The sequence below is a fragment of the Lampris incognitus genome, chromosome 4 (assembly GCF_029633865.1).
Source record: "Lampris incognitus isolate fLamInc1 chromosome 4, fLamInc1.hap2, whole genome shotgun sequence".
NCBI classification, from domain to species: domain Eukaryota; kingdom Metazoa; phylum Chordata; class Actinopteri; order Lampriformes; family Lampridae; genus Lampris; species Lampris incognitus.
Window position 1 is genome coordinate 69,250,006 of NC_079214.1, and position 25,566 is coordinate 69,275,571.

Below are 25,566 nucleotides of genomic sequence, written 5' to 3' on the forward strand. Positions count from 1 at the left end.
ATGGATTAAAAAAGTCATTTTCCATAATGGTGAAAAATGGATCGATCGAAACAGAACATAGTTGCTGCACTTATATCTTAATTGTTGACGTGAGTAACCTGCTAACATCTATTTCAGTGTCTCTGTGCCATTTCACTTTATAACCTCTTATGTCGCCTGTGTAAGTCAGTCCTTGTGTATATATCTGAGGATTGAAGGTGGGAAGATGGCAGCGCGGACTCGCGTTTGCGGAGGCCTCACCCAGTGCCGATTATGCAGTGTCTTTGTCCACGTCTGCGTTTAAGTTTGTGTCGTCGTGTGAAGTTTTAATTTTGATCGTCGATTCTGCTTGGCTGACATAGCGGGCGCTGTACTGGCTGCGAGAGCGCTTGGTCTGCTGCGTCCTGTGGGCCCGAGGAGGGAATGCCGAGGGCAGTCCCTGCAGTCCCACGACCCTGCCCAAGAGTCTGGCAGCGGCCTCACCTCACGTCAACTGTGCAGTGTTTTTGTCTGCATCTGCATTTGTGTCGTCGTGTGGAGTGCGGGGGAGGTGTGTTGAGGGTGTCTGGCTGGAGAGCAGCCGTTGGATTGGCTGGGGGAGCCTGGTCTGCTGCATCCGATAGGCCCAGGGACCACGGCCCTGCCTGGAGCTGCGCCTGAGGGGGAAACACCGGGGGCGGTCTAACGGGACGCGGAGGTGGGGCAGGCTAAGCTAACTGCTAGCCCATGTAGACCGGCAGTTCCGACGGTCATCCTGGCTGGCGTTCCTTCTCTGGACAGTGGAGTCTTTGGACTGTGTTGCACTGGGCCGACTGTGTTGCTGGCTGTTTTTCTTTGCTTTGTTCCCTCTGTTTTTGTGTGTTTTTGGTGGTGTTGTTTTTGTGTGTTTTTGGTGGTGTTGTTTTTGTATATTTTTGGTGGTGTTGTTTTTGTATATTTTTGGTGGTGTTGTTTTTGTGTGTTTTTGGTGGTGTTGTTTTTGTGTGTTATTGGTGGTGTTGTTTTTCTATGTTTTGGTGGTGTTGTTTTTGTGTGTTTTTGGTGGTGTTGTTTTTGTATATTTTTGGTGGTGTTGTTTTTGTATATTTTTGGTGGTGTTGTTTTTGTGTGTTTTTGGTGGTGTTGTTTTTGTGTGTTATTGGTGGTGTTGTTTTTCTATGTTTTGGTGGTGTTGTTTTTGTGTGTTTTTGGTGGTGTTGTTTTTATGTGTTTTTGGTGGTGTTGTTTTTGTGTGTTTTTGGGGGTGTTGTTTTTGTATATTTTTGGTGGTGTTGTTTTTGTGTGTTTTTGGTGGTGTTGTTTTTGTGTGTTATTGGTGGTGTTGTTTTTCTATGTTTTGGTGGTGTTGTTTATGTGTGTTTTTGGTGGTGTTGTTTTTGTATATTTTTGGTGGTGTTGTTTTTGTGTGTTTTTGGTGGTGTTGTTTTTGTGTGTTTTTGGTGGTGTTGTTTTTGTGTGTTTTTGGTGGTGTTGTTTTTGTGTGTTGCTGGTGGTGTTGTTTTTGTATATTTTTGGTGGTGTTGTTTTTGTATATTTTTGGTGGTGTTGTTTTTGTGTGTTTTTGGTGGTGTTGTTTTTGTGTGTTTTTGGTGGTGTTGTTTTTGTGTGTTTTTTGGTGATGTTGTTTTTGTGTGTTTTTGGTGGTGTTGTTTTTGTGTGTTTTTGGTGGTGTTGTTTTTGTGTGTTTTTGGTGGTGTTGTTTTTGTATGTTTTTTGGTGGTGTTGTTTTTGTATATTTTTGGTGGTGTTGTTTTTGTGTGTTTTTTGGTGGTGTTGTTTTTGTGTGTTTTTGGTGGTGTTGTTTTTGTGTGTTTTGGTAGTGTTTTTGGACATGTGTTTTTGTGTTTCTTTTGTGTACATAGTACATTGGATGAAATGACAAATACATTGTTCCTGATTGTTGTGTTGTAGTGTTGTTATTCTATGGTAGTACACTGAGAGAGCCCCTAAACCAGAGTCACATCCCCTGTGTGTGCAAACCTACATGTTCAGTAAACATGATTGTGATTGTTCACATCATTGTTCAGCAATTGCTGTCTTGTGCACACCTCGTGGGTTTTGTTGTATGTCCCTTCCTTAGAGACCACCGCCCCATGAAGACGGAACAGAGAAGCTGCGTTGTTTATCCTTAGAAAAAGCAGCAAGGCTCCCTTAGTGTGTCCATGGGAGCCCCCAGGGAGCTTAATCAAATATGGCTGTGTGGCGTGTTCATTTATCCAGGACGGTCTGCAACACGGGTCGATAGTGTGCAGGACCACAGCCTCCTCGGTCGCCCCCGTCTTGACTGATGCAGATTTAGATTGGAAGGAACTGTGTGCCGTGATTGCATCCATCACTTGTGGCAGAGGAGGGGAATGTCGGTCAGAATGAAGGCTGCCCCCCTCTTCTGGCAGACCTCTGAGGGATATCCAATCAACTGCTACAGCTCGTAGCCTGATTCGAGTACAGCGAAAACACGACAGTACAAAATGAACAGTCCTTAATCTGGTAGTGGAGAGGCTTGTTATGGCCTCTGTGGACCAGGAGGTCGTTCTTCTTATGAACTCTGTGTTGGCTCTGGCTGAGAAGTTATTCATATATTGTTATAATTATTGCTATTGTAATTACAATAATAATAATAATGATGATTGCATAGTTTGGTGATGCCTCATGATTCTGTCTAAAATGAGTGTACTGCTGACTGTCAAGGGACGGGAAAAGTGTTGAATATAAGAATTAACGTTTCATCCTGCCTATAAACCATCAGCTGATTGCATGGATTGAGGCGCTGTGATGAGCAGAGTCATTTCTCTGCACCACTGAGATGTAAAGGCTGTAGCATCTGAGGTCAGACTAGTATCAGGCCCGATGTCTCTCAGTCTAAGGTCCATTTGGAAACCGGCCACCTGCATCCTTTAATCCATGATGGTTTTGTTTGCAGGTCAAATCTCATGGGGACCAAATTCACCGTTTACGACAGTGGCCTGAACCCCGGGAAAGGCATCAGCAGCCACGAAGCAAGCAATCCGCGTCAAGAGCTAGCAGCCATTTGCTACGTGAGTCCTCTTAAATGCTCCCAGGTGTCTTTGAGTCAGGCTAAGAGCTAATAGGCTCTTACAGGCAATGCTTTGTGTGTGTGTGTGTGTGTGTATATATATATATATATATATATATATATATATATATAGAGAGAGAGAGAGAGAGAGAGAGAGAGAGAGAAAGATGTAGGAAATTTCTTTTTAATACATAGCAGTACAAGCTTGTTTCATGCGTCGCACGCTCATCCGCTGCTAATGTGAAATGTAGTATATATATATATAATGTGTGTGTGTATATATATATATATATATATGTGTGTGTGTGTGTGTGTGTGTATATATATATATATTGTGTGTGTGTATGTATGTATGTATATATATATATATATATATATATATATATAATGTGTGTGTGTGTGTATTGTTATTAATGCTATCTGATATGGCTGTATGTTTACTCTTGTGTAAGCAGCAGATGCAAGATAAGAGAGCGCTCATGGTGTGAGTGGCGGCTCTGTGGGATAGCCAGCAGACGTGATTTAATACAAATGCAAAGCAAAATGTTAATTAAAATGTTATTCAGATGTAATTTCATAGCATACTTACAACTAAACGACATCCAGCATGGCGCCATCAAAAATGTTCAAGAGGGGCATCTGGGTAGCGTAGCGGTCTGTTCCATTGCCTACCAACACGGGGCTCACAGGTTTGAATCCCCGTGTTGCCTCCGGCTTGGTGGGAACTAGGGGGAATAGTGTGATCCTCCTCACTGTCAGGTGAAAAGAGGCGGCTGGTGACTCCACATGTATGGGAGGAGGCATGTGTTAGTCTGCAGCCCCCCCCCCCCCCCCCCCCCCGGATCAGCAGAGGGGTCGGAGCAGAGACCTGGACGGCTCGGGAGAGTGGGGTAATTAGCCCGATACAACTGGGGAGAAAAGGGGAAAACATTTTAAAGGGGAACAAGTGAACAAGTGACATCGCCGTGGGAGAAATGTTTAATTGTTCAACACGTGGAGATGCTCTTTAGCAACACTGACCCTGTGTGATAGATATTTGTCATAGATATTTTGCTATTTCAATTGATCTCATCCTAACTCCAACTTAAAGTTGTGCAGTCTGGGGTAAACCCAACCTGACTGGTTCCACATAAGCTTTGCCCACAGAGGTTTCTCAGAGGGCAGACAACACCTGCAGCTTGTATAAGACACCCCTTTTTTTCTAATGCCATTTTAATGGTTGCAAAAATGATATACTATGTAATTAGAGTAACTTTTGTTTCCCCCCCTCCCCCTTTTCTCCCTAATTGTATCCGGCCAATTACCCCACTCTTCCAAGCCGTCCCGGTCGCTGCTGCACCCCCTCTGCTGATCCGGGGAGGGCTGCAGACTACCACATGCCTCCTCCCATACATGTGGAGTCACCAGCCACTTCTTTTCACCTGACAGTGAGGAGTTTCACCAGGGGGATGTAGAGCGTGGGAGGATCACGCTGTTCCCCCCAGTTCCCCCTCCCCCCCCCAAAGAGTCGCCCCAACTGACCAGAGGAGGCGCTAGTGCAGCGACCAGGACACATACCCACATCCGGCTTCCCACCCGCAGACACGGCCAATTGTGTCTGTAGGGACGCCCGACCAAGCCGGAGGCAACATTGGGATTCGAACTGGCGATCTCTAGGCAACAGAATAGACAGCTATACTACCCAGGCAACAGAATAGGCCGCTACACTGCCCAGAAGCCCCCCGTAACTTTTTGTTTTGACTCAGATAGATTTATTGATCAATACTTCATCATATATTTTCTTTGCACTGGTATATACAGTAGTGTAGATATGCTTGTGTCTGATACACTTTTCCCACCTTGCCAAACAATGACAAACAATGATCAACCACAGACAATGATCCACCACAAAAGGAGCCATAAAATGTTGTGTTTTGTTTTTTACTCCTCCTTTCATATCATCCTTCCATCCATCCATTATCCAAACCACTTATCCTGCTCTCACGGCCACGGGGATGCTGGAGCCTATCCCAGCAGTCATTGGGCAGCAGGCAGGGAAACACCCTGGACAGGCCGCCAGGCCATCACACGGCCCCCTTTCTTATCATGTCTTCTAAAATTTGATCTGCTACATGAACAGCTTTCGGTCTGCTTAGTATGGAGGTATTCCTGAGAAGTACCGTAAAACTGACTTTTTATGTCGTTTTCATTTAAAAGAAACATCTTTAGAAGATCCTGACCTCACCAGGTCAAAGGTTCTTGTAGAGACCATGAAAAGAACCAATAAGAAACTAAAAACAATTGCCTTACACACTTTAAGACAGTACCATTTCATTCAAACAAAGCAAAATTAGAAACGTAAAGTCCAGAAAAAAACAACTTGTCCATCAGTTGCATGCAGTTTTCCCTGGCTGCATTGAACCAAATCTGAAACAAAGGCAATATCCAAGAAAAACATTGAGTTTTTTGTAGTTTTTATGATCTTTATTTAAGATTATGTGGTTCTTTACCACGGTCTGGTATGATGGTGGACACAGAGATTGTAAATGTCATACTAACTCCAGCAGATATCTTGGAACTGAAGAAAAGAGAATGAATTGCAGGGTTATTTCCCTCTGCATCTGCTGTGTTTTGTGAGGTGGTGGCACTCGCTCTCTCGTTTGGGAAAGGGAGACCTCTCTTTTCTTCTAATGTATTCAACAAAAGAATTGAAACTTCTTTGGATAAAAAGAAATTGCTCAGCGTTTCACAACAGCCTCTGGCATTTTAGAGTCAGTGAACGATGGCCCACTTAAAAACTTGACCTCTATTTGAGGTCTAACAAGATAATTAAAGATAATTAAAGGGAAGGCAATATTCTAATTGCATGGTTGGCTTGTTCTCATTGCAGTTGATCTTGTTTTGGCTGCTCCCGTTAGGGGGCGCCACAGCAGAACATCTGTTTCAGTTTCTTCCTGGACTCTACATCTTCCTCTGTCACCTGCATGTCCTCCCTCACCACATCCATAAACCTCCCTTTGGCCTTCCTCTTCTCCTCTTCCCTGGCAGCTCCATATTCAGCATCCTTCTCCCAATATACCCAGCATCTCTCCTCCACACATGTCCAAACCATCTCAATCTTGCCTCTCTTGCTTTGTCTCCAAACCGTCCAACCTGAGCTGTCCCTCTAATATACTCGTTCCTAATCCTGTCCTTCGTCATCACTCCCAATGAAAATCTTATCATCTTCAACTCTGCCACCTCCAGCTCCGCCTCCTGTCTTCTCATCAGTGCCACTGTCTCCAAACCATACAACATAGCTGGTCTCACAACCATCTTGTAAACCTTCCCTTTAACTCTTGCTGGTACCCTTCTGTCACAAAGGACTCCTGACACTCTTCTCCACCCACTCCACCCTGTCTGCACTCTGTTCTTCACCTCTCTCCTGCACTCCCCGTTACTTTGGACAGTTGACCCCAAGTCTTTAAACTCATACTCCTTCGTCACCACTACTACTTGCATCCTCGCCATTCCACTGTCTTCCCTCTCATTCACGCATAGGTATTCCGTCTTGCTCCTACTGACTTTCATTCCTCTTCTCCAGCGCATACCTCCACCTCTCCAGGCTCTCCTCCACCTGCACTCTACTCTCACTACAGATGACAATGTCATCCGTAAATATTGTTGTCCTGCCTAATCTCGTCTATCAACATTTGAAACAAAAAATGCTCGGAGCCGATCCTTGATGTAATCCCACCTCCACCTTGAACCCATCTGTCATTCCAACCACACACCTCACCACTGTCCCACTGCCCTCATACATATCCTGCACCACTCCTACATACCTCTCTGCAACTCCCGACTTCCTCATACAATACCACACCTCCTCTCTCGGCACTCTGTCATAAGCTTTCTCTGAATCTACAAAGACACAATGTAACTCCTTCTGACCTCCTCTATACTTCTCCATCAACATTCTCAAAGCAAACATCGCATCTGTGGTGCTCTTTCCTGGCATGAAACCATACTGCTACTGCTGATCATCACCTCTCCTCTTAACCTAGCTTCTATTACTCTTTCCCATAACTTTATGCTGTGGCTGATCAACTTTATACCTCTGTAGTTGCTACAGTTCTGCACATCGCCCTTGTTCTTGAAAGTCGGTACCAGTATGCTTCTTCTCCACTCCTCAGGCATCCTCTCACTTTCCAAGATTGTGTTAAACAATCTAGTTAAAAACCCCACTGCCATCTCTCCTAAACACCTCCATGCCTCCACAGGTATGTCATCAGGACCAACTGCCTTTCCACTCTTCATCCTCTTCATAGCTGCCCTCACTTCCTCCTTGCTAATGCGCTGCACCTCCTGATTCATTATCCCCACATCATCCAACCTTCTCTCTCTCTCATTTTCTTCATTCATCCACCCTTTAAGATACTCCTTACACCTTCTCAACACACTCTCCTCGCTTGTCAGCACATTTCTGTCTCTGTTCTTCAATCACCCTATCCTGCTGCAAATCCTTCTCAGCTCACTCCCTCTGTCTAGCCAACAGGTGCAAGTCCTTTTCTCCTTCCTTACTGTTTAACCTTTCATACAACTCACCATACGCCTTTCCTCTTCCTTTGCCACCTCTCTCTTTGCTTTGCGCGCATCTCCTTGTCTTCCTTCCTCTGTCCTGATGACACACCAAGTACCTTCCTAGCTGTCTCCCTCACTATTTCTGCAGTGGTTACCCAGCCATCTGGCAACTCTTCACTACCACCCAGTACCTGTCTTACCTCCTCCCTGAACTCCACACAACAGTCTTCCTGCTTCAACTTTCACCTTCAATTTCCAGCTTCACACTCATCACTCTGACCGATACTGTCTTCACCTCATGGTCATCACCCTGTCCGACACTCTCTTCACCTCATGGTCATCACCCTGTCCGGCACTCTCTTCACCTCATGGTCATCACTCTCTTCACCTCATGGTCATCACTCTCTTCACCTCATGGTCATCACTCTGACCGATACTGTCCTCACCTCATGGTCATCACTCTGTCCGACACTCTCTTCACCTCATGGTCATCCCCCTGTCCGACACTCTCTTCACCTCATGGTCATCACTCTCTTCACCTCATGGTCATCACTCTGTCCAACACTCTCTTCACCTCATGGTCATCACTCTCTTCACCTCATGGTCATCACTCTGTCCAACACTCTCTTCACCTCATGGTCATCACTCTCTTCACCTCATGGTCATCACTCTGTCCGACACTCTCTTCACCTCATGGTCATCACTCTCTTCACCTCATGGTCATCACTCTGTCCAACACTCTCTTCACCTCATGGTCATCACCCTGTCCGACACTCTCTTCACCTCATGGTCATCACTCTGTCCGACACTCTCTTCACCTCATGGTCATCACTCTGTCCGACACTCTCTTCACCTCATGGTCATCACTCTCTTCACCTCATGGTCATCACTCTGTCCGACACTCTCTTCACCTCATGGTCATCACTCTGTCCGACACTCTCTTCACCTCATGGTCATCACTCTGTCTGACACTCTCTTCACCTCATGGTCATCACTCTGTCCGACACTCTCTTCACCTCATGGTCATCACTCTGTCCGATACTCTCTTCACCCCATGGTCATCACTCTGTCTGACACTCTCTTCACCTCATGGTCATCCCTCTGTCTGACATGCTCTTCGCCTCATGGTCATCACTCTGTCTGACACTCTCTTCACCTCATGGTCATCACTCTCTTCACCTCATGGTCATCACTCTCTTCACCCCATGTTCATCACTCTGTCCGACACTCTCTTCACCTCATGGTCATCACTCTGTCCGACATGCTCTTCACCTCATGGTCATCACTCTGTCCGACACTGTCTTCACCCCATGGTCATCACTCTGTCCAACACTCTCTTCACCTCATGGTCATCACTCTGTCCGACACTCTCTTCACCTCATGGTCATCACTCTGTCCGACACTCTCTTCACCTCATGGTCATCACTCTGTCTGACACTCTCTTCACCTCATGGTCATCACTCTGTCCGACACTCTCTTCACCTCATGGTCATCACTCTGTCCGACACTCTCTTCACCTCATGGTCATCACTCTGTCCGACACTCTCTTCACCTCATGGTCATCACTCTGTCTGACACTCTCTTCACCTCATGGTCATCACTCTGTCCGACACTCTCTTCACCCCATGGTCATCACTCTGTCCAACACTCTCTTCACCTCATGGTCATCACTCTGTCCGACACTCTCTTCACCTCATGGTCATCACTCTGTCCGACACTCTCTTTGCCTCATGGTCATCACTCTGTCCAACACTCTCTTCAACTCATGGTCATCACTCTTTCCAACACTCTCTTCACCTCATGGTCATCACTCTGTCCAACACTCTCTTCACCTCATGGTCATCACTCTGTCCGACACACTTTTCTCACATCATGGTCATCACCCTGTCCGACACTCTCTTCAACTCATGGTCATCACTCTGTCCAACACTCTCTTCACCTCATGGTCATCACTCTGTCCGACACACTTTTCTCACATCATGGTCATCACCCTGTCCGACACTCTTCTCACCTCATGGTCATCACTCTGTCTGACACTGTCTTCACCTCATGGTCATCACTCTGTCCGACACTCTCTTCACCTCATGGTCATCACTCTGTCTGACATGCTCTTCACCTCATGGTCATCAGTCTGTCCACCACCTCATGGTCATCACCACTCTGTCCGACACTGTCTTCACCTCATGGTCATCACTCCGTCTGACATGCTCTTCACCTCATGGTCATCATCACTCTGTCCACCTCATGGTCATCATCACTCTGTCAGACACTTTCTTCACCTCATGGTCATCACTCTGTCAGGCACCTTCTTCACCTCATGGTCATCACTCTGTCTGACACTGTCTTCACCTCATGGTCATCACTCTGTCTGACATGCTCTTCACCTCATGGTCATCACTCTGTCTGACACTGCTCTTTTCAGTCGATTAGCTAGTTACATTGGATAAGCCAAGGGGCAATACAAAAGTCATTATGAAGTTAAATGCATGATTAAAATTTGGAGGTAATAGCATTTTGCATAGTGTTACAAATCAGTACAACATGATTTTTTTATTGTTTGGTTTCCAGTTTGTAGAATGCATCTTCAGGCCTCTTTCATATGCTCCGAAACCACTTTCAGAAACACAACAGGATGTATTGTCAGGTAGCTCATGATATAAAATGTAAAGCCTGAGGCCTTCTGTTCTATTTGTAAACAGTTTTTTAAGCCTTTGCCATCTTTAGTGTCTATTGCTTGATTTATTAAACTGTGTAACTGATTTCACTGATAAATAGACTACACCAAATCATGGAATTTGCATGAGTAATACGCTATCACTGCTCTGGTATCATATTAATGTCCTGACAAAACACTTTGGTGTGTATAGGCTCACAACAGTGTGTTTATTCCCACCCATCATTAGATGTAGCCCAAAATATCACCTTTTTAGCTTGCTTGTTGTGCAGACCAAAAAAACCCAATAGCCTTACATGTGAGAGTTAGAAAAGTGTCCTCGAACCAGTGAAGTTTTTTTTAACCAGGCACTCCACTGAGCCACAGCTTAACAGGCAAAGTAAATAAATCATAGTCAGAAACCCATTCAGAAGACATCCATCCCCCCAACATAAAGTCGTGGTCAACTTTAACAGATGATGGAACAGTTTTCTTCTACATATCTGTCCATGTTAAACCACGAAGGTTAGATTATCGTAAGAGAGGAGCTGGGGGGATACACAGTCCCTAGTAAGGGACATAACATGGCAGTCATCATCCAAAGGCGTAGTTCACATCACACTTTGAATTCAGAAGCAACTCTGATACCGACCTTTAGGAGCCAGAAACACTTAAATTAATGACATCAGATGGTGCTTTCACACATACGTACAGAACAACGTTCAGCCCACATGGAAAAGACCTGGTACACTAGGCACAAGCCTGTAAGGCATGCGACTGTGGGCTACACTCGTTTCATTTCTGCTGGGATGCTGTGACAGTGACAACAGCATCCCAGCAGACTGACACACTGCATGCCAGCCAGCCCTGTGATGACCTGGCGGCCTGTCCAGGGTGTCTCCCCGCCTGCCGCCCAATGACTGCTGGGATAGGCTCCAGCATCCCTGCGACCCTCAGAGCAGGATAAGCGGTTTGGATAATGGATGGATAATGGATGGATGGATGGATAGTATATTACCCACAAAACAAGCTGTTTTGGTCAGTCCTAGCATGCCTGGGCATGCACTCAGTGTAGGTGCTATGCAGATGCGGTCTTAGGCGTGCCTGGGCCTGCTGAGTCAGGTTCGATGCTGGCAGACAAGCTATACGAGTTGCTCACATGTACAGACGCATGTTGAGGCACGTGTTCTTCAGGCAGTAGCGTAGTGAGTATACTTAGTAGGATTTATTGTCTGCAGGAAGCTTTAGTACAGCAGAAATGTCTCGTCAGTGTTGCAACAAATGCAGTACGTTCTGTTAGTCTGTGGTGAGGACACGCGTAAGGCTCAAAGAGGCACCACGACTGCACTTATTAAGAAAGCCTATGAGCTCTACTCTGCAGGTAAAGTCGGTGACCAAGACAGTTTATGATCGAAATGAGGAATTCAAAGCAAGGCTTCTTCAAGACCAGATTAGCCGACAGTTTTCCCTGTAAATACATTCAAAGTTTCTCACCAGAACACATGAGGCTGTCGGTCTGTCATTTCCGCAAACGTAAACCGTTTCAACTGAACCCGTACTAGCTGTGTAGTATGCAGTAGTAGTATTGTGTAGTATTGAGTTTAACGTGAGTGCTCTGTCAAAAGAAGCACGTGTTCAGCTGAATTGCAGCTTAACAGCAGCTACAAATGCATTAAAATCGAATATCAGTTTAGCGTAACCCGCGTGACATGGGCAGTTCAAAGGAGCACCACGTAGTAATGACCCATTACTTCGTAGTAATGACCCATTACTATGTAGTAATGATCCATTACTATGTAGTAATGACATGTTCCTGACTTCCCTTAGCAAATGGTAAAATAGAAATCTGGTGTCATTTTCTCAGCTTCTGACTTTCTAATTTATTATTTCACTATTTGCTAAGGTAAGGAAGAAAATTGAGCCGATAAACCATTTTTACATTATGTTTTTATGTTTTACTTCACATTTTTTATGTTGTGACTGCTTTAGCTTCAGGTGATAAAATGATTGAAATCTACTCTAATTTAAGAATCAGGAATCAGGTACACTTCATTTATCATTTCACTTCATGCACTTGCGCACATGAAATGAAACGAAATGCCGTTTCCCCCCAACCCACAACAGTACAACACAAAGACAACAACACTTTCAAAACTACAAGAACACACATACGCAAACTAACACCCATATCCAAACTAACACACATACCCAAACTAACACACATACCCAAACTAACACACATATCGAAACTAACACACATATCCAAACTAACACACATACCCAAACTAACACACATACCCAAACTAACACACATACGCAAACTAACACACATATCCAAACTAACACACATACCCAAACTAACACACATACCCAAACTAACACACATATCGAAACTAACACACATATGCAAACTAACACACATACCCAAACTAACACACATATCCAAACTAACACACATACCCAAACTAACACACATATCCAAACTAACACACATATCCAAACTAACACACATACCCAAACTAACACACATACCCAAACTAACACACATATCCAAACTAACACACATACCCAAACTAAAAAAAAAAAACACTGTCCAAGGGAACGAACGCCAGCCAGCATGACTGTTGGAACCGCCGGTCTGCATGGGTTAGCAGTTAGCCTAGCTTGCCCTGATTCCGCGTCCCGTCAGACTGCCCTCAGCGCCTCCTCCTTGGGCGCAGCTCCAGGCAGGGGCCGTGGTCCCTGTGGCAACCCGACAAAGCAGACCAAGCCCCCTCCCAGCCGATCCAGCGCCACCTCTCCCAGCCAGACACCCTCGACGCACCTCCCCGCACTCCTCATGACGGCATTAAAAATACCACAGTCAATGCCAGGTGAGGCTGCCACCAGACCGCCCTCGGTGTTATCAGAACTGCCGGTCTGCATGGGCTAGTGGTTAGCTTAGCCTGCCCAGCTTCCACGTCCTGTCAGACCGCCCTTGGTGTTACCTCCTCGAGCGCACCTCCGGGCAAGGCCGTGGTCCCTGGGCCCACAGTGCAGCAGACCAACCTGTCCCAGCCTATCCAGCACCAGCTCTCCCAGCCAACAAACAAAGAAAAAAACTTAGAGGTGGACAAAGACACTGCATTGATGGTACTGGTTGAGGCCACCACAAATGTGAATTCACACTGCCATCTTCCCACATCGGTACAGGGTGAGGCTGCTGCAAACGTGAATTCGCACGCTGTCTTCCCACACTGCTTCCCATACCAGAAGCGGAAGGACATTTACTGACAAACCTCCAAAATCAATTGGGGAAAAGAGAGATGGATTAATCATAGTGCAAGCTGGACGTTTCAGTGATGAGCAAAAGCTAAACATACTTCCTTCAACCATCAACGAAGTCAATGACGATGTCAAAAACGTAAGTAAAGACACCATCCACTGTGCTACAGCAGGAAGCTGCATGGTAACTGTAATAACTGTCAACTTTAATGCAAGTTTCACAAGCAGACTGCCAAGCAGCACTGCTGCATGAGGGTTGAGGCACGTATAACGCCCCCTGTGGGCAGTGCTGCAACTGGTCCCATCAACCAGCCATCTCCCCGAAGGTGACGTTTATCAACCAGCAGGGCAGGCAACTGCCTGGGGCCCCTCAATCTAGAGGGAAGATCGAGTCATGTCAAGTCAATTTTATTTGTGTAGCCCATTACCACAAATTACAAATTTGCCTCAGGGAGCTTTACAGCAACACAACATCCTGTCCTTAGACCCTCGCACTGGATAAGGAACAACTCCCTTAAAAAAAAAGACCCTTTACCGGAGAGAAAAAAAAGAAGAGAGAAACCTCAAGGGAGAGCAACAGAGGAGGGATCTCTCTCCCAAAACGGACAACGTACAGTGCATGTTGTGTTTACACAATTTACACAATACAACATTGAAAGAGGATAACACAATTATAATGGAATTATAAAATATGTGAAGAATATGATGAGGAGGATGCCAAGCAGTGTCCAAATGCCACCGGAACAGCCCAGGAGCCGAGCCATGTGACCACCATCACCATGTAGACCTGACAGGAGGACGGACTACACATGCACACAGGGAAGACTCACATCACACCATTCACATATGCGGGAGAAGACACAAGATAAAACATTAGTCACACATCGGAGTGATGGAAGGATATCACGTTGAAAACAGGACAACAAAATAATATGGATTTGTAAGATACATAAAAAATGTGATGAGGAAGATGCGAGCAGTGTCCAGGTGGTGACCACCATCACCATGGAGACCTGGGAGGAAGACAGACTGCACGTGCACACAAGGGAGTTTCACATCACACCATTCACATACACAGAAGAAGAGAAAGGAGAATACATCATTCAGAGAGAGAGAAAAGACATGTAGGAGAAGAGAACAGTTTGCAATAGTCAGTCATAATCAATTAAGTCATCAATTAGTCATAATCTATACTCTATAATCTATACTCTATATCATCAAGAGGATTCGCCCATTCCTCACCGACGAGACGGGACAAGCACTCATCCAGGCTCTGCTCATCTCCCGGCTGGACTACGGCAACTCCCTCCTTGCTGGTGCCCCGGTGTCGGCCATCAGACCTCTGGAGCTTGTTCAGAAAGCTGCAGCTTGTCTGGTGTTCAACCGCCCTAAGTTCTCCCACACAACTCATGTCCCTACACTGGCTCCCAGTAGCTGCTCGCATCCAGTTTAAGACTCTGGTGCTAGCCTACAGGGTAGTGAAAGGAACAGCTCCTTCCTATCTCCAGGCCATGGTCAAGCCCTACACCCCTGCCCAACCACTTCGCTATGCTGCCTCGGGACGCCTGGTTGCCCTGTCGCCCCTGCTGCCCATGACCTGGTCACGGCTCTTTTCTGTCCTGGCCCCACAGTGGTGGAATGAACTCCCCACTGATGTCAGGACAGCGGAGTCGCTGCCCATCTTTCAGCGCAGACTGAAAACTCACCTCTTCAAGAACTACTACCCTGTTACTTGTTCTTAGCACTTATTGTATTCACTCATTTAAACCAAAAAAATCTCTCTCTTGCGCTTTTACTTTAGCACTGATTTTGCCCTTAGATGCTTGTTTATAGAGAAGATGCACTTATGACCTTTGATGACTAGTAGTTCTCCTGATTTCCTACATTAAATTATGCTCTTATTGTAAGTCACTTTGGATAAAAGCATCGGCTAAGTGACTGTAATGTAATGTAATGTAATGTAATAATGTTGTTGGCAGGACAATGGTTGGTAAATTCATGAGACAGAAACTGACCCACTATGCAGTACAGGTTGTGAAGTACTGAACTTAAAGGCAACTAATTGTAGGTTAAGGCAAAAAGAAGAGTTTTACGTTTGGATTTAAAGGACTCAACAGACTGATTGTCTGATGGCAGCAGGCCGGTTATTCCACAAGAATGGGGCCTGATAGGAAAAGGCCCTGCCACCAGCTGACCTCTTTTTCTTTTTAACTTTGGGTACACACAGGAGCCCTGTATTTTGATAGTGGAGAACTCAAGATGGAGTGTACGGTTTAAGGAGGTCAGCCAGGTATGATGGAGCAAGCCCATTTAGGATTTTACAAGTCAGCAGAAGAACCTTGAAGTCAGGTCTAACATGGATCTAACATGGATCTAACAGATCTAACATGGATAGGAAGCCAATGAAGGGGGGCCAGAATTGGTGTAATATGGTCAAATTTTCTAGTTTTAGTTAGGATTCAAGCTGCAGCATCTTGAACAGCAGCTACAGCGGACAGACAAATGTTGCGAGTGGCAATTAGAAAGCCACTTTTTTGTCATTGTACAGGTGTTTGGTTACAATGAAATTTGTCTTCTGCATTACCCCATCATATTGTATAGGAGCAGTGGACAGCTGTGGTGCAGCACCCGGGGAAAAATTACATCTTTGTCAACATTAACAGGACAGGCCATAAATGCTTGAAATTTTATGAAAAAAATGATCTGACACAGCAGGCAGGGAAGCTTCATTTAAGGGAGGGAAAACATTTGGTTGCAGGCAGTGGCCTTCGCAGACATTTTGGGGGGCAGGCGCTCAAATGAAAAAAGAGCATCCCTCTCAAAATTATTTATTAAAAGAATAACGTTACAGTGTTACATCTTGTACTTACATATTTATTTTAATACCCATACACTCATGCAGATGTTTAAGACTCAACAGGTTTCTACAAAATTACTGTCAATTCACACAGAGACTGTGGTCTTTAGCATCAAAAGGACATACATTTGCAACGACAAAGAAAACAATGCCACTGTGCACACTTTAGTGGTCTATAAAATAAATAACCATTCAAAATCAACAAAAGCAGCCTTTTTTGTCTATCTTCAGTTGCAACAATTAGGCTAAGTGCATTCTGTCTACTCAGATGAAGGGAGCATCCTCCTCGGTGCGATGTCTTGGAAGATTCTGATGACTTCACTGTGGTTTATCTGGATGTCTTGCTCTATGGCAAGTAGGAGAAGGTCAGAGAGCCGTTTTTGTCCACAGAGCCTTCTCAGTTTGTTCTCTACAAAAGCTGTTGACACTGGCAGTGTCGCATAGGTTCTTATCATCTTCACTAAGGTTGGAAAGGTGAGCTTGCCCCTGTTTACCTTCAATATGGCAAGGAATTCTTGCAGGTCTTTTGAAGGAAAGCTGGAGTGGAAGACCTTTGGCTCTGTCTTCAGCTGGTTCTTATCTCCCTCATAGAAATCACAGAGAATGTGGACAGCTTCCACTGCTTCTGAGTTTGGGGTGCTTACCCAGTTGGCATGTACTGTTAAGGATTGGAAGGATCGAGTGATTCCATCAGTGGGACTTCCAGTGTTGCCCCCCTTGAATCTGCTGTTAAGCTCCTCAGTCACAGTATCCAGAAATGTGTAGTACATGCTGCTCCTGAAGTGTGCCTCTACAGCAGGGGTGGGTAGTCTTGTCCAGAAAAGGCCAGTGTGGGTGAAGGTTTTTGTTCCAACCAAGCAGTTACACACCTGATCCCACTAATCAACCAGTAGAGTCTTTGTTGAGGAACTTGATTAGGAGACACAGGTGTGCAATTGCTTGGTTGGAACAAAAACCTTCACCTACACTGGCCCTTTCTGGATAAGATTGCCCACCCCTGCTCTACAGACTCAAACTGATCACTCATATGAGACACTGTTGGGCTGTGTTGGAAAGGCATTGGCACTTTCTGTTTCCTTTCCTGACTGGACACTACAGTAGGTATTTCAATGTCGAGGCTCTCTACCTTCTCTAATGCGCCTCCAAATATTTCCTCAAACTTCTCATCAGACCTCATTGTTTGCAATGTGTGAAGCACGCCATCAATTACCTTGTAGGCAGTGGAGTGGTCCAAGCTTTCTTCCTGCAGAGAATGTGATGCTAGAACAGTGACTTGGAACACTGGGGTGGTGATTTCCAGGCAGGGAATAAATATGAAGTTGATCACATTTCTATACATCTTAGCATCCCCTTGGGCCAGGTCAGGTGGATCGTTTTCACTGATGTCATCAAGGAGCTTGATAACAGCTTTCAGAATTATCTGAAGGGCCTTCAGTGTTCTCTCTCTGTAAGCCCATCGGGTATCTGACAGTTTCTTGAGCTCCACAACACGCTGTCCAGGACACAGAGACTGCTGCCATTTCACCAAGGCAGCATGGCAGTTTGGGGAGCCAGTGCAAAAAGCATACAGCTTCTCCACAAGGTTGAAGAACATCACAAAATGTTTGTTAGACTTTGAGGCTTCCACCAGGACCAGATTCAGACAGTGTCCTTTGCAGTGAACATAGAGGGCCTTCTCATTGTGTACACGTATTCTGGCTTGAAGACCTTTACACATGCCACTCATGTTGGTTGCTCCATCGTATTGTACCGTATTGTATGGACGGAAGTGCCAGGCGCCAATGAAAGGTGCCTGGCACTTCCGCCACAATGGGGCCCCAAGTCACTAGCCAGACTCTTTCTCTCCTGTAGTTCCCCGGTGGTGGAACGAGTTATCCAACTCCATTTGATCCACTGAGTCCCTCTCCATCATTAAGAAGAAGATAATGACCCAGCTCTTTCACGAACACCTCCACAACTGTGGTGTTAATATATGAAAAAAATTAATTCGCCTCTATGCACCCTATGCATTGCCTTTGTGCACTGCCTGTTGACCCCTATATCCTATCAGACTTGAACCTAGTTTTTTGACACTTACTTGCATTGTCGCCTCCTGGCTAGGTCCTTGCTTGTCGCTTTAGATACAAGCGTCTGCTAAATGAAGTTGTAACATTGTAACGTTGGCACTAAATCTACCAAGTCCAGTTGCACTCGATTCAATTCCTTTGGATAACCATGACCTAGATGAATGAGAACATTCACAGACATAATATTTTGCTCTCTCCCCAATGCTGGAGTCACCATACCTGTCTTGTCACAGGCTAAGAGCCTTGGTGTGATCCTAGATAGTACCCTTTCTTTTTCCAGTCTTATAAACAGTGTCTCCCAGATTGCCTTTTCCCATCTGCGAAACATCTCCGCACTACGCACTGCTTTAACACAACACTCTACAGAGGTCTTAGTCAATGTTTTGGTCACATCACGCATTGACAACTGCAGTGCGACCCCGGCAGGCATCCCCGACAAACTTACTCACCAACTTCAACTCATCCTGAATTCTGCAGCACTCTATAGCATGACTAGTTGTCAGAAACTCCATTGGTTACCTTTAATTAAAGATTATGTGAATAATTAAAATAGAATTTGATTAAAACTATGATGACTTGATAAAAACATTGTTTTCACTTACAATCAATATTGTTCTTCATTCACTTTTTTTTAAACTGAAATTTCAATGTATCATTCAAGGAGCCCCAAAAATGCATGAAATATGAAAAATCATCTCATTCATCTGGAGCTGATGAAAATGAATTTGAACTGGAAAACACGGTGTTGTCAACTAAACGGGAAAATCCGTAAGCCGTCGAAATACCTGCATGACATTGGTTTGATTAATATTTACAACTTTCTCTCGCTTATCGTTTAACTTGAGCAGTTTCTAAGATTCCATCTGTTTTAGTCTGTTTTGTTACTCCTCTTTTCGAACCTGAGAGCCATGAGGAGCATCTCAACACACCTCTGCCCAGCCACGCTCCCCTTTTTATCAAGTCCAGCGCGTTCACATCAAATCGTTACCAGATTCTTGTTTCAGTCAATCAAATCATATGACAATTTATCACACATTATGCAAATTCATCTGCATTTTTGTCAGCCTTTCGTTTCACAAGTGTTTTCATCATTTAATCTTTTACTTCCATTTGAATGAAGTAGCTGTTGATTGGGATTGGTGCATGCCAGTATGAGACAAGATACAATACGATTCTTGTGTGTGTGTGTGTGTGTGTGTGTAAAAGAGAGTGTAAAGTACATGTAAGTTTTTTTATGATGTTTTCAATCTAGGAAACCAATGTTTTAGGATTCAAAGGACCACGGAAAATGAGCGTCATCATTCCAGGGATGAACATGGATCATGAAAGAGTGTCGATCCGCCCACGAAATGTATGTGTCAGCAGAGCTCTCCACTGCCATAATGATCCATAATGATGTAGGCCCTTTAGGTCTGTTGAGTGCCATGTGGACGTTTCCTCTTAACATTAATAATATTCTCAGTGTCTCTTGATATACCGGTTGTGTATCTTTGAGTTAGATGCTTAGAGGTGTAACCCTTCTGTTGTCCCTTGTTATACAGGACCACGAGTCATTGCTGGCAAGGTGGCAGAACAAGAACACGGAGAGTGTCATTGAACTTCACAACAAGACCCCTGTTTGGAATGACGACACACAATCATATGTACTCAACTTCCATGGCAGGGTCACCCAGGCTTCTGTCAAGAACTTTCAGATCATTCACGATAACGACCGTGAGCGCTACAGCCTCCTACTTCTGACCCCATTAAAATCAGCTTTTTGCATAACTGTAGTCCACTGACTTCCGGTTTCTACTGCAGCGGTCATACCAGTTTCCTGTTTGTTGTGCTAATTGACGATGGCATATTTTTCACGATGACTGCATGATTTACCATGGATAAATGTCAACCACATGCACACAACTGTCAACGAACTTTCACCTGCACCTACCAGCAAACGGGTGAAATATTTCAAGTTACATCCACAATTATGAGGATGAGCGGACGGAATCGTGGACGTAACTTGAGATGAACAGCTTGAAACTTTTCACCCGTTTGCTGGTAGGTGCAGGGGAAAGTTCGTGGACAGTTGTGTGCATGTCGTTGACATTTATCCATGGTAAATCTTGCAGGCATCGCAAAAAATATGCCATTGTCAGTAGTACACGCCAACAAAGAGGAAACTGGTATGACCGCTGCAGTAGAAACCGGAAGTCAGTGGACTGCCGTCATGCACAGAGTGGAATCTACAGTGGTGTGAAACAGCAGCCTCTAAGGTATTTTATAATAATTGCAGACACGTCTTTTGTTTGTTGAGTGGAGTCACCGGGTGGAGCCCCCTCTCACTCCATCTTTCCTCATATTTAGAAAGCGGCAAGTTCCACAGATTTTCATGAGTGACCACGTCAGGTAATATAATCAAGTTGTCTCTTGCACAGTAAAAAAAAATGCTGCAAAAACAGCATCACCTGTGAGTCCTCTTTTGATTTTAACGTTTTAATTTCTGGAAACAGTAGCGGCCCGTGGCCATAAATACTAGTGGGGAGGACACTGGCTCCAGCTCCTGAATTGCTAGCCACACACACTTGTGATATCATTATTTTAATAAAGTATATTAAATACTTATATTAATTAAGTATAATAATTACTATAATTATAGAATAGACAGTACATACCTGTAAACATACCAGTCAACAGCCCACATAGCGCCGCAGTAGCCAACACATTTCAAAGATGAACAATAGGAATGTAAGCGACAAAAGACTACCCACGGTAAACTAAAGCAATGTCTAAAAATAGCTTACTCAAATTTTTCATAATTATGAGGACATGACCGTTGCATTACGTCCAGCATGCAATCGAGCAACTGATTCTGGATGCTTTTGGACGTACCTTTGAAAACCGTTGCCTTTTCTAGGTGCAACAGTTTTCAGCATCCAACGACAAAACTAAATCCACAAGGCCACGGAAGACACCAGGGTTATTGGCTCATTTGGTCTCATCGGGATAGTTCAAATGCTCCACAGAACTTTATGCAGTCTACAAGCTTTGACAGAATGTGCCAGTTTTTGTCCACCTCCTTATTGTGATTCTGCACACTCACATGGTAGCTCTCTTCAAGCTGTGCTGTTATGTTAGCTTGACCAAGCATGGCTAGTTTCATAGCACAATGTGAAGTGCTTTGCTTGACTCGTGTTTCTTAGCCCGTTCTGAAAGTGCTTCAAATCACTCAGCCCTGTTAGTCCATATATCCCTGTTCTGTCCCCATCAGGACATGGTTTTCTTTTAGTTTGGTTTATTTCCCCCTGCAGGCAGTTCCTTGTATAACATCAGTTTATGCATTTAATCATGCGACCTTCGTATCATGTGACTCAGTCAGGAAGTTGATTGTGAGCAGAACAGCCTCATGGTTTTTATCTCCATTTGCCTTTTTCAAATCCGTTTCCATCTTCTACATTCCGTGCCTTTGGTAGCATTCTCGTTTCACCCTTTTTCTGTCAATAAACTGACACAAGATGATCCCAGTTCCAGTGATTGATGGGAGAGAGTGTTTAGCTGCTTGTCGGATTGCACAGGGTTACGTGCATGCAGGACAAGTTAGTGAAACAGGAGCTTTCTATCTGGCTGGACAACACGTTTGAGCTGGTTTGAGTTACTGCTGCTATGTTACATCTAGAAGAGAAGGCTACAACAGAGGCAGCGCTAACACAGGTAATCTCATCCTTTGCCATAAAATGGAAGATGCACAGGCAACCACATCTGAAACCAGGTCTGATGCCCCATGCTCTGTGGAAAGCTCAAGCAGTTCATCTATAAGTAAAGCAGCAGCCATTGCGCGTGCCAAAGCAGAAGCAGCAAGAACATGAGTTTCCTTTGCTAAGAAAGAAATACAAATGAAAGTAGAAAGGGCATGTATAGATGCATCACTAGCTGTATTGTAATGGAGAAACAAGCAGCAGCTGCCATTGCTGTGGCAGATGTCCTTGAGGCAGCCGCAGTCACCAGTGAGGAAGAACATGGCTGCAAAGTCGACCTCCCATTCAAGCCCAAAGACTCCAATCAACATACTTCTGAAGATGTACTTCAGCATCGCTAATCTCACAGTAGCCTTCAGTCAATGCCGGAAATGGAACCCATCCATGGTTATGACTTAGGATATGGAACCTCAATGCCTCAACAAGTTAGCACTGTTCCAGCTCCACAACACAACCAAGACAATGATGACAACACCTCCCTCCAGAGTAATGTCCCTACACACCAGCCAATAAACGTGGAACTTAGGCCAGACTGGACCTATCCTGCTGAAGAGGGACAGGATGATGGTTTAACATCCGTTTACGCATTTAAGCATGTGACCTTTGTATCATGTGACTCAGTCAGGAAGTGGATTGTGAACAGAACAGCCTCATGGTTTTAGTCTCCATTTGTCTTTTTTTTCTAAATGTATTTCTGATTTTTCCCCTTTTTCTCCCAATTTAGTGGCCAATCGATCCCTATTTTAATGCAAACACCCACCCTCGTACTGCATGCGTTCGCCAACTGCATCTCTCCGGCCGGCAGTCTGGAAGGAGACGCCTCCCCACTTCCGTGACAAGGCGACTCCAGGCCGAACCACTGCTCCCCCCCCCCACACCCAGAGACGCAGTCACGTGACGAACACAAGCCGGCTCCGCCCCCCTCCCGAAGACAGCGCTGCCAATTACTGCTGCTTCATCGAGTCCGGCCATAGTCGGATCTGACGAGACCGGGGCGCGAACCCCTGGTCCCCAGTGGGCAACTGCATCAACACAGGGCCGATGCTTAGACCGCTACACCACCGCGGACCCGTTTGTCTTCTTCAAATCCGCTTCAATCCTCTACGTTCCGGGCCTTTGGCAGCATTCTCGTATCACCCTTTTTCTGTCAATAGACTGGTGATTGATGGGAGAGGGTGTTTAGCTGCTTGTCAGACTGCACAGGGTTACGTGCATATGCAGGACAAGATAACCCCCTTGTCATGACCCTGCTACTGATGACCGGAGCGATAGGCAGGGAAAACAGAATCCTCTATTCCGTGTGGAGCAACCACATAGCCATGTTTTCTTTTCACACCATGTTTGCAAAAATGTCCTGTTTTAGGTTTCCCCTTTGCCCTTTGTTCACTGAGTAATGTTAAAGGCTGGTCTATCAGGGCCAAGCTGCTTAATAACGACCTTGTCTTGTAATTGTGGTCGTTCAAATCGGTATTTTTTAATAAACTCTACACTGTCAGACACAGCAGGAGCAACCGTGCTGGTCACCATGTCTGCAGTAGTCTACACATGCGGACTAACTCCAGAAAACGGTAGAGGGCTGCAGAATACGGGACGAGCCTGTGTTGGAGCTTACTGCAGTTCCTATCTTTGACCACAAGGAGCTGTAATCTGCCAGTGAAAGCGGGGCGCTGAGGACTCCTGACCCCCAAATTATGCAACACACTAAATTGAGACCGAATCACTGAAATGACGATTTCGACTTTCAGACATCAAAAGTTATTGACTAGTTTGACTCATTTATTGCACAGAAACTAGGCACTATTTATTGCGGTGTAAATTATGACGTGTTAACGCGGAACAATAGTTCATGAGGAGGGAACTATGTTTTTGGGTGGATGGTTTTTTTGGGGGTTTTTTTAGTGGGGCGCTGCCCCACCTGCCCCCATAGGAACGAGCCGCACGTGTCTGGAAAGCATATCAAATATTCATAACATGGTGAGAACCGTCAGAAGCTCAAACACCTGCTTGCAGAACCCCTATAGTTCCCAGTCAACACCACACACACACACACACACACACACACACACACACACACACACACACCAACAAGTTAGAATAAAGCATAAAACTGTCAGCAAAGTGTCTTCCCCAAGTCGGGCTCGTTTGTCCAGAGGCCCCTGTTTCACACCATTACAGTCGACCTTCAAATCAAACTCCACTAACAGATCCATCATCTTTTTTTACCCTAGTATTTACATATAATAACCCCAGGGAATTGTCATTTCCCCCTTGCAAATGAATGTAAATATGTAACCCCACCTTCTTGCTGCTTTGCTTTCCTCCTCCCTGCAGCCGACTACATCGTGATGCAGTTTGGCCGGGTGGCGGAGGACGTCTTCACTATGGACTACAACTACCCAATGTGTGCCCTGCAAGCCTTTGCCATCGCTCTCTCCAGCTTTGACAGCAAATTAGCCTGTGAATAGAGACCACATTCAGCCTCCATTTGTACACTTTTGAACTGAAGGCTCGTGGAACACTGGCCCATCTGTCTTCACCCGACAAGGGCTGCAGTTGTATGTAGGCCTGAGGTGGGCTGGAGAGCCCCGAGTCCAGACACCCACTCCAGAGGGCTGTGGAGCTCAGCTGGTCTCTCTCTGTGTGTGTGTGTGTGTGTGTGTGTGTGTGTGTGTGTGTGTGTGTTTGGTCCTGGTAATCTTAAAATGGTATTGGTCAACGTAATGTATGGAACAAGCACAAAAAGTCACCCACCGTCCAAATTACATTATTTATATATATATAAAAAACCAGGATTATGTTTGTAACAAACTTTTAAAACCAACCACTTTTCCTTGACCTTTACTCGTACCAGTTATAAATGGCTAACGTTAGTTCACACGTCAGTTCTAACACTAACACGTGGCTGGTACGCTTGTGAGACTTGGTTTCTAGATGACCAAGTGAAAACAGTCTGGCCGCTGACAGTTCTGAAGTTTTAACCATTTCTTATTATTATGTACTTGGCATTTTATCACATTAGCTTATCTTTTCGTCTCGATCAAACTGTGGTCTAATTATGTATTTTTCATAGTGCTCTTTATCTTTGATTATCATTTTCCCAATGTTTCATGGGGATTGCTTGATCATACTAATATAATTATTTCCCACAAATTAGGGTAAATCTCAGGCATTCCGTTTGCCAAATGCCACATATCAAGGAAGTGTTAAAACATCATGAATTCCTTTTCTGCATGACTGCAGAGTGACTTACAAGTTCTCTACTATTACTACTTCCGGCTGCTCCCGTTAGGGGGCGCCACAGCGCATCATCCGTTTCCATCTCTTCCTGTCCTCTGCGTCTTCCTCTGTCACACCAGCCACCTGCATGTCCTCCCTCACCATATCCATAAACCTCCTCTTTGGCCTTCCTCTTCTCCTCTTCCCTGGCAGCTCCATATTCA

The 25,566-nt window shown here is 45.0% G+C and overlaps 1 protein-coding gene across 1 annotated transcript in view; it reads left to right on the top strand.

Annotated features, from left to right (window-relative positions):
* Nucleotides 1-24,591, top strand: part of tub (TUB bipartite transcription factor) — a 118,763-nt gene extending 94,172 nt beyond the window's left edge. The window contains exons 11-14 of the mRNA XM_056279418.1: nt 2,900-3,014; nt 19,645-19,743; nt 19,934-20,105; nt 24,458-24,591. Coding sequence (XP_056135393.1) covers nt 2,900-3,014; nt 19,645-19,743; nt 19,934-20,105; nt 24,458-24,591 — 520 coding nt within the window. The remainder of the gene's footprint in view (nt 1-2,899; nt 3,015-19,644; nt 19,744-19,933; nt 20,106-24,457) is intronic.
* Nucleotides 24,592-25,566: the final 975 nt, after the last annotated feature.